At 35.9% G+C, this 10,210-nt stretch overlaps 1 protein-coding gene across 1 annotated transcript in view; it reads right to left on the bottom strand.

The window, feature by feature from the left end:
* Positions 1-885: 885 nt before the first annotated feature.
* myo7bb (myosin VIIBb) overlaps positions 886-10,210 on the bottom strand; it is a 24,267-nt gene continuing 14,942 nt past the window's right edge. Inside the window, exons 30-47 of the mRNA XM_065276158.1 lie at positions 9,811-9,978; positions 6,726-6,843; positions 6,516-6,642; positions 6,172-6,335; positions 5,806-5,981; positions 5,602-5,726; positions 5,363-5,505; positions 4,779-4,932; positions 4,522-4,677; positions 4,290-4,395; positions 4,077-4,190; positions 3,894-3,981; positions 3,716-3,822; positions 3,441-3,626; positions 3,094-3,210; positions 2,930-3,013; positions 2,660-2,779; positions 886-1,407 (exon numbers count right to left, since the gene is read on the bottom strand). Coding sequence (XP_065132230.1) covers positions 1,315-1,407; positions 2,660-2,779; positions 2,930-3,013; positions 3,094-3,210; positions 3,441-3,626; positions 3,716-3,822; positions 3,894-3,981; positions 4,077-4,190; positions 4,290-4,395; positions 4,522-4,677; positions 4,779-4,932; positions 5,363-5,505; positions 5,602-5,726; positions 5,806-5,981; positions 6,172-6,335; positions 6,516-6,642; positions 6,726-6,843; positions 9,811-9,978 — 2,346 coding nt within the window. The 3' untranslated portion in view covers positions 886-1,314. The remainder of the gene's footprint in view (positions 1,408-2,659; positions 2,780-2,929; positions 3,014-3,093; positions 3,211-3,440; positions 3,627-3,715; positions 3,823-3,893; positions 3,982-4,076; positions 4,191-4,289; positions 4,396-4,521; positions 4,678-4,778; positions 4,933-5,362; positions 5,506-5,601; positions 5,727-5,805; positions 5,982-6,171; positions 6,336-6,515; positions 6,643-6,725; positions 6,844-9,810; positions 9,979-10,210) is intronic.

The raw sequence follows: 10,210 nt of genomic DNA, 5'->3' as shown, positions 1-10,210 counted from the left end.
ATCACAGTACCACGAACACGTTTTGAATAACATGGGCCTTATGTCAGTAAAACAAAATGAGAGTCAGATCTACTCAGAAATAGATGCATTTCTTAGGGATGACGAGAAAGAAATAGTTTTATACTTAATACAGTGAAGTGTTGTGCTTCTGACTCACCTGTTAATCAATTCAGACACATGCCCAGGGTCCTGTGTTATTATTTGGTAGTGAGCACATGGCAAAGAGTGTGTAACCATGCTTTACACTCGATTACATGATTGCTGTGGAGTATGTGTTGGATTTTCCCGTTTGGCACAAGGCTTTCTTTCTGTTTTATGGAAAGGCTAAAGAGGGCAGGGCAGTGAGGGGCTCAGTGAGATATTTTTGGTTTCGTGGAGGAATTAACTGGCAAATAAAGGCTTAGAAAATCCCCAAAACTTTGTATGATTCAGTAGATTTGGAAGTAGCCCAGACATTATACTTTTTCAAGCACTACAAGCTTGGTGAACTTTTTATATAAAAAATAAATAAAATAGATTTACTGAATTAGATCAACTGTATATCGGTTAACGTTTAAAATAAACATTTTCTCATTGGCCATGAGAGAACAGTCTAGTACATCACTAAGGATGTCAATGGTTCTGTATTGGGCATATAAAGAATGTAATAAATTTGATCATTTCAAACATAAATCTGATCAGTGTCTGTATGTATATTCATTACCAACCTTATAGTTTAATACTTACCGTAATCAAACTGCAAATAATACAGAAGTAAATTAATACATTACTAGTCAATTTTGTTATTATTATTATTAGTATATTAATATATTAATACTATTATATTATATTATTATATGATATTAACATTACTATTATTCACAATCTGTCAAATTATTAGTTTATTGAAAATTACATTAGAATGAGTCATTTTTAAAGTGTACCTTACATTTTGAATCAAACTGTAAAACACTGCCACCTAGTGTAACATTGCAATGCAAGGGAATGAGCATACAGAAAATTTAAAAATAAATAAATATGCACGCATATAAAATTATTTTAAATATCAGATACACAGAAGCAAAAACAACAAAGATGAGATGATGAGATGATTACAACAACCGATTCACTGTTGAAACTCTGCTAGTGATTATTATGACACATGTAAAGGGAAAACACTGTTAATTGTTAATTTAATACAATACCAAGCCTGAACTAATGACCACACCAAAAGAAATAATATTATATTTATCATGCTGGAGAGCTAAAATGCTTCTCATAAAGTTAAAACATGATCATGCCACAAATATCCAGCAGACCTACATCCATTCACATTTAAGAGAACATCTGATTTCTGGGACGCACCATCACCCTCTCATTCAGATACATGTCCTTGTATGATGACAGGAGATCACTTATTTTATAACCCTGCAAAAGACCAACATTTACTGTCAGGATTAAAGAGACATTTTGTTTTTTGTGTGACCTATTGTAGATATTAACAAAAAATTGCACTGTTTCATTACAATAGGAAAAGTGGCTTTGATATTTTAAATCCTATGCATCCATGAGGAAAGTGATTGGTCGATCAGGGTCGAAAAATTAAACTGCCATCCGAGGAAGCAGTCGGAGCATGGTTTCTGTATAATGTAAGTTTTATTTTTACTTTCAACAACCTTCATTTGTACCAAAAAGTAGTATTGTATTGCAATTGCATATTGGTGATTTAAAGGGACACTCCACTTATTTGAAAATAGATTTATTTTCCAGCTCCCCTAGAGTACAACAATTGAATTTTACCATTTTGGAATCCATTCAGCTGATCTCTGGGTCTGGCGGTACAACTTTTAGCATAGGCTAGCTTAGCACAATCCATAGAATCTGATTAGACCATTAGCATCACGCTAAAAAATGATCAAAGAGATTGATATTTTTCCTATTTAAAACTTGACTCTTCTGTAGTAACATTGTGTACTAAGAGCGACGGAAAATTAAAAGTTGTGATTTTCTAGGCAGATATGACTAGGAACTATACTCTCATTCTGGCGTAATAATCAAGGACTTTGCTGATGTAACGTGTGTGCAGCAGGTGCAATGATTTTACGCAGTGCCCGAAAATAGTCCCCTTTGTAACTTTCAATAGCTGGGGAATATTTTTGGGCACTGTGTAATATCATATATTTTCTGTCGTTCTTAGAACACGATGTAACTACAGAAGCGTCAAGTTTTAAATAGGAAACTTTTTTTTTGGGGGGGGGTGCGATGCTAAAGGTCTAATCAGATTCAATGAATTATGCCAAGCTATGCTAAAGGTGGTACCACCAGACCTAGCTGAATGGATTCCAAAACAGTAACACTCAATTGTTTAACTGTAGGGGAACTGGAAAACAAAAAAAGTAAAGTGTCCCTTTAAAATGCTTGATTGGAAATATTGTTTCCTGCAGGTGCCTTTATGCAAGGCCTCCTAAACTTTTGGACACTATGTTGACCAATATGTTGGACTGCCATCTGGGTCGACTGATCAGTTTATAATAATTTGATCCATTTAGTTTTTTATTAGGCCACTACACATATGAGTGTACATGATTTACACCATTTTTAAAATTACTATATATGTACATTTCTCATGAAGTGCTGCATCTTTTAAAAGTTTCATGCACCAGTGCAGAAATATTCTTACCATTGAGGTTTCACAGAGTAGAGTGTTGCCTTGCACCAGGTTGCCAATGGTCATGTGAAAATAAGTTTTTCCACTAGACCAGGAAGCGATCTTACTGAATGGAAGCATTGCAAGCACCTCCTGCAGGCAAACAAACAAAAACACTTTTTAAATGCTACATGTTACAGAAATGTTAACTAATGGAGATGACAAGCTATACATTATTACTGTTTTATGTACATACAGTACAGTAGAGAGACAAATAGGGCCCTTGTAGTATTAATTAATTACCTTTGTCCTAGGGTCGATGAAGCTGACTCCTTGCTTGCTAATTGATATGATGATAACACTTGGATAACTCTTCTCTGATGTTTGCTGTAAACAAAAGGACAGTCGGTATTCAGAAAACCGTCACAGTAGTTAAGTTTATTTTTTTGTGTTAAACTTGTGATTACCTTCACTTCAAAGAAAGCACATCCAAAGGTAGGCCACTGTGAGATCACCTTCAAGAACTGAACTTTGGCTTCATCTACTGTTATACCCGCCTGCTTGTTGTATGCATTGATGATGTGCTGTAAACCAAAACCAAACATTTTAACATTCATCCAGCTTACTACACATGACTGCTATTTTGCAACAACATAATACTGGGATCCAATGCCTGGCATTCTTCATGGTTTTATTATAATAGAGTCTGAATAGTTGCACAGCTTAAAGTACACAGATTGTGAGACTACAGTAAATCAAACTGGGGTGTACCTGTAAAATATAAATATATATTCAGTAAAATAAGAGGCTTAACCTTTTTCCAATCATCAGCAGACATGATCCTCTGTTGGTCAGCTGGTATCAGATCCTTTAGCATTCTAGGGATCATGATAAACTGAGACTTATCCGTGTCTACCCGAATGCGAAACAGCAGCCCTCCCAGGCTGATCATGTCCTCTTTAGACACACTGTGGAACCCCCGCAAATACTTTGGCACTTCCTGGGAAAACATAAATGAAAGTAGTGAAGACTGGGGAGATGAAAATGAAGGCGATTTCCATATTATAAATAATCAGAAAAGTCACAGACCTGGGGAAAGTGGAAGTTTAGGTCAGCTGTTAGGTCTTTTCCTGGGATCACGTTAAACCACAGCTTCCGCATGTAGAGCACCAGGTAAGGGACGATAGTGGGAGCAGCTGTATTCAGAACCAGTGATTATTTTTCATGTTTGATTACAATGTATTTTATTGATTGTTAAATGACTCACTTTCTTTGCTCCTCTTTCCTTTTTTAGCGACGTCTGTGAGTTGCCTGAGGTTATCAAAAAAGTACTCCTCAGAGTTCATGCTTTCTACCTAAAGGTATTAGAATGAACACAGAGCATAAAAGACTTCAATAAATATTGTTAAATATATATATTGTTAAATTATTAAATATAATTGTCTTAAACCTTATTAGAGGTTTTCACAAAGAGACTGTATCCATCTGCCGAGGAGAGGTGGAGGTTTTTGGCTATTTGCCGACACAAGTCTTTGATCCTCGTGGTCGTGGTCACCTCAAATAACTGAATTTAAAAAAAGAATAAAATGTGAATGTATAAAACTAGTAACACCATATGTGCTATGTATATGGATATGTAGGTTTTTCCTGTTTTGCTTCTTACATCAGCTGAATCATTTGGAAAGTGAACTTTATGGAAAATCTGAGGGCTGTTATTCTGAATGGCATCAACTTCCACCTGGTGAGGAGGCAACTTCCTACTCTCTAAACTGTAGACGTTATACAACAAACAGGCATACTTTCAGAAATAAAATATTTCATTATTAATACAATAATATGGTTTCTCTATCAAACAGGGTTGAATGCTAATTCAGTGCAACTGTTTTAACATCTACCTGAGCATGGCTTGCATTCTTTGTAGGCAGGTAGATGCCAGTGGCTCTCTGGGTCTTGACTCCAAGAAACGCTGTACGTGCCTCAACAAATGCTGGCTTGGAGGGAAGAGACCACAGCACAGCCACAATAGCTGCCAACCTCTCTCCGTACTCAGTCTGTGAGAGAAACAGGGAAGCAAAAATGACTGCAGTTAAACCATGCACAAAATAATCACACCACAATTGGTGACCATCTGAGCCAAAACCAGCTGACTAACCCATTGTTGTTGTTGGTCATCTGCTTCATTATTTGGCAGTAGATCTCGTCTCTCAGTTCGATATACTCTGTTGCTGGACCAAAGATCTGGTTTGTGAGATCTATGGGTGTTCGCACATGTTTAACTGGATAATCTCCCATATATTTAAGGATAGGTAAAGAGATCATGTTAAAGAAAAGAGTCAGTGTGAAATAGTATAAAAGTCACTGTTGGGTGTACTGAAGTCTGATAAACCATACAGTAGTAAAACCCTAGATTTTTTCACTACTACTTTGATTTCACTCTGTATGTAACACCTTTACTCTAAAGATAAAAAGTTATGTCATTATATCTTTATGGTTTTTAAATATGGTTTAAATTAATTCAAACTATTTTAGCCTCAAGTTCTTATGTATACCTGTTAAAATAACAAGATTAGACAGATCAAATATGAATTATTGTATTTCTACTATATTATTCGCTCAGAGAAAATCATAAGTTGCTCTGGTCTGGGGGGGTAGTGCCCCCCTGCCCCCCCAAACTCTGCCTATGTATTGTATGTGTGCACACATCAAAAGATTTAGGTTTGCCCATGTAAAGGATATCAGTGAAGGAGTCACAAGCAAGGTCTCTGAACTCTGAGTTGCCCTGCAGGCTCTTGAGAAGTGGCTGTTTGAGTGGCTCTTTACTGATGGCCCAGAGTTTCTCTTTGGCCCCTCCCTTACGGCCTCCTTCCTTACCTGACGGCCTGTAACCAAAACCACAAGAACAAGTCAAGAGACCCAGAAATCTGGATTATTACCTTTTAAAAGGTTACAGGTTTTTTGGAGCAACTTTTGTTCACCTGAAGTAATCAAATGAGAACTCTTTGAGTGTGATGAGGGCGACTCTGTCTGTATTGAGCTCCTCTTTCTGTGGCATGATCGGCACCATTGACCTTCTCCGTCCTGGGTTCAAATTCAGCAAATTCTAGAAGTACATCAGGGATAAAAATGACTTTTCATAGTGATGGTTACTGCTTTTTAATCTAATATGAAAGAATAATTACCAGCATCTCTTCAGTGGGTTTATTTAGGATCGGCAGAATCTGAAACGCATCTAAGGAAACAGCACCGGTTTGACCCGTCCTCTCATTCCTGGCTTTAATCCAGCTTCCTTCATACTCTCCATCCTTGATCATATATAGTAGATCACCCTTTTTGAAGTTCAGCATTGTGGAGTCATCTACATGAACGAATAAGTGTATAAGGTGAATATTAGAGCAATTTAGACCAGCCATTCTGAATGTTAGAAGATCCCATTGATCATTTATAAAATGTTATTAATGTAATAATAAAAATATAAATTAATTAAAATGAGAATATTAAAAGATAATGCATGCACCCAGCCTAACCATCCCTGAAACAAAAAGCACCTTGTCTTGTAAAGTCCTGTACCGCGACAGCATACAGCGATCTTCTCTTAAGCTCAGAGAGGAACATGTTGACCAGCTCCACCAGCTCATTTCCCCTCTCAACTTTAAGTTCATACTCCCCCCTCAGCGTTGTCAAATACACATTTCCATCCGACTTGTCCTCACTGTAAGATAACATTCAAGGAGAACATACAGGACATTCAAGAATCAAATTGGAATGAGCTTGCTGCTGATAGCAAAAAGTTTCACCAGTTAAGCCCTGGGAAATATTTTACAAGCAGAAGTGTTAAGAATACTTGGGTGTAATGCAAAATGCTTTTCTATGGGGATTTTTTATATTTTACCTCGACATTTCAATTTTTGACAGCTCAAGGTATGAAAACTCCAAAAATGCAGCTTCTTTCCCAACCTGAAAGGAGACCCCTTTCCAGTTCGCCACTACAACAAACTCATCTTGAGGCAATGGGGGACCTAAACAAAAAAAATTAAGTGCCTTACACCAAACAGTAACATTAATAAATAACAGTGAGGACAAACTGAGAATAGATGTTTACCTGAAACCTTGTAAGTCTCAAAAAACTTGGAGAAATAGATTGGCCACTTCTGCTGTGCGTATTGAACAACCTCTGACTTTACTTCACTGACATCTGTAGTAGAGTTTATGTATGGTCCCTAAGAAATTACACAAGATGTTTAATTCTTCAAAACAGCAAATGTTCACTTAAGTAAAAAAATGCAATGATTGTTACAAACACATTTAGTGTATACGATGTACATGTACAACAATTTGTGGACGGTCAGGACTGGATACTCTATTGTAATTCATGGGTTTGGTTACCAATGGGAAATCTTAATGCTACAGCATTCATTGAACTCATTTGTAATACAGACTGTGAACCTAAACCCTTCAAATCCGTGTATCGTTCGTTCAATCGATTTTTCTAATTAAAAACAACAATGATAAAACGAATAACGACTTGTTTTTTGATTTTTGGATTGTGCATTCAGATCAAAAATACAAAATATGAATAACGGGATTAGAACAAATTTTAATTTTGATTTTTTAATTTAATACCTTAGCAGACATTTGTCAATGAAATCATTTTACACAGATCAAGTACTTTTGTGATAACAGATTACAGACATTTTAATACGGTTGTGCATATGACAGAGCAACGAGCAATCATGCTCTCCTGTAGTCTTATTCTCTTATACAGTCCGACTCTTGTCGGATTCTTGTGGTGCGGGATTAAATTTAAGAGTATAAATACAGTAGCAGTCGGAACTCTGGGGTACCCATGTTGGACAGGAAAGTTGGTTGAGTTGGGAACGGGCGGTCTGGGCTGTGTTTCCTGTTAAAATTGAACTTAGCACTTCACGTGCATTTCCCAGAAATGTCGCTTATAATGACTGTTAATTGTAGCACACGCTTGTTAAAAGTTTAGCCTAATGATCTTCACCCAATGTGCATGTAATAATATTGTTAATAATATTGTTTGATATTGTTCAATGACTAATTGCACATTTTAATAATTTATGCTATGTGAAATCATCTTTTCCATATTTAGTTTGGACTCATACCATTGTGCATTGACTTTTAAAATTTATATTATTACTTATTATTGCTCTCATTGCAATATTAATATCTAATAAATAATTTTAAGTACTATTGTGTTAACAGATTACAGGCATAATAAGGGCGTGAATTGCACTGTGCTCCCATGTAAGATATCATTCGCTTACAGTCCGAGTTTTGAAATTTATTTCTTTTTTTAATTATTATTATGTATACACACCTGGTTTAAAATAGAGGTCTGCGCGGCATTGTTTTTTTCGTCCCGCACCCACTTAAAATTCACTCTGTGTTTCACCGCTTAGAATGCTTTTATCCAACCTTTTTTTCCCTACGACGTTTGTCACTAATTATTAGCAAAATGTGAATGAAGGGAAAACGTAGGTTTGTATCTAGTGTTATGTAAAAAAAAAAACTTTTAACTGAACTAGCTTAACCGACATTTAGCCTATAAAAAATGTTCCTATAAAGAAACGTTTTAGCATATCGCATTCAAATTCCGACAACGATGGCTGAATGCGGTCTCTTTTAAGGTGCACTCATAGCATCATCGGGATGCAAAGACATTGCCAGGTTTACAGGGCATATAAAAAAATATTCACGGTCAACGCAAAATGTAACAAAGAAACATACATTAAATATGGCAAAGCATATCACTAAGCAACATATAAACATATCACTAAAAACCATATAAACCTATTTTCTGCCAAACTATTGTCAGTCAGGGCTGTATTTCCCAAAAGCTTCGTAACTTAACACAGCTCTACCGTGATGATGTTTCGCCTTTCATCTATTCTTTAAAATGTAGAAGGCAATACTTCAGGAGACTAAAGATTTGTAGAGACATTGTATTATAAAGCTCTTTTAATTCATTCTTTGATTGTTAAGTTAATAATGACCAAAGGTTGTGCTTAATATAATGTGTACAGTATGCATAGGGTAGTGTACATCCGTGCTGGTAAAATAAATTTAAAATAAACATTACATGATAGGCATAAGATATTAATATATCAATGATAGCCAAATATTATAAACTTAAAAAGGCAATTCACACTGGAATGAGTCCTAAATAAATATTGAAAAGATGATTTTACATAGCATAAAGTATTAAAACGTGCATTTAGTCATTGAACAATATTAAACAATATTATTAACAATATTATTACATGCATTGGGTGAAGATCATTAGGCTAAACTTTTAACAAGCGTGTGCTACAATTAACAGTCATTCTATAAGCGACATTTCAGCACTTGACAAACGGATAGCCACTGCTGTATGCGCTATATTGAAGTGCATTTTTGGGAAATGCACGTGAAAGAATAACTAACGTTCATTAGGTAGCTCGTAGAAAGCGCTCTTAAGTGCTAAGTTCAATTTTAACAGGAAACACAGCCCAGACCGCCCGTTCCCAACCAACATTCCTGTCCAACATGGGTACTCCAGAGTTCCGACTGCTACTGTATTTATACTCGTAAATTTAATCCCGCACCACAAGAATCCGACAAGAGTCGGACTGTATAAGAGAATAAGACTACAGGAGAGCATGATTGCTCGTTGCTCTGTCATATGCACAACCTTATTAAAATGTCTGTAATCTGTTACCACAAAAGTACTTGATCTGTGTAAAATGATTTCATTGACAAATGTCTGCTAAGGTATTAAATAAAAAAATCAAAATTAAAATTTGTCCTAATCCCGTTATTCATATTTTGTATTTTTGATCTGAATGCACAATCCAAAAATCGAAAAACAAGTCGTTATTCGTTTTATCATTTTTGTTTTTAATTTGAAAAATCGATTGAACGAACGATACACGGATTCCTTCACCAAACATCAGTATCTGACCCTGATCTGATGCTTGTATATCTGAATGGGGGCAAATCCTCACAGTAATGTTTTAAGATCAATTGGAAAACCTTCCCAGAAGAGCAAAATGTGTTGTTGCAGCATATGAAAGTGAATCACCTACCAATGGTGTTAAAATGACCCACAAGCACATGTGGACAAGTTGCTTGGGCGTTCACATATTTTTGGCAGTGTAGTATATCACTGTGTATAAACATACCTTTGTGTGCGCCGAGTGCACCATCTGCACCAGTTTGGCCATGGACTTGTTTTCAATAAGACTCATGTTCATACACTCCTGAACGATTTTCTTGGCGGTTTCCAAACTGTTTTCAGAGCCGTGCTTTATATAGTAATGTTTGGCCGCTAGCTGCACGTAATCGTCCTCCTAGATCAAAATGGTAAGCCAAGAACAGACTGAGACTGGAAATCTCTGAAGATATGTTTTGTGATTTACTAAATAAAACGATCCCAAGACCATTCTGTGAAAATACAACCTTAATATCTTTAATATCATCAGAATAAGTTCATGTTAAAGATTGAAATCAAACTCTGATGCTCCTCATACTTAGATTATGATACTTTAGCCTGAATTTTACATACAAGGTCACAAATGTTAC

This window comes from Paramisgurnus dabryanus, chromosome 6 (genome assembly GCF_030506205.2).
Source record: "Paramisgurnus dabryanus chromosome 6, PD_genome_1.1, whole genome shotgun sequence".
In the NCBI taxonomy this organism is placed as follows: Eukaryota; Metazoa; Chordata; class Actinopteri; order Cypriniformes; family Cobitidae; genus Paramisgurnus; species Paramisgurnus dabryanus.
The sequence above is the reverse complement of the archived record's forward strand: the minus strand, read 5'-3'. Positions and strand labels throughout refer to the sequence as shown.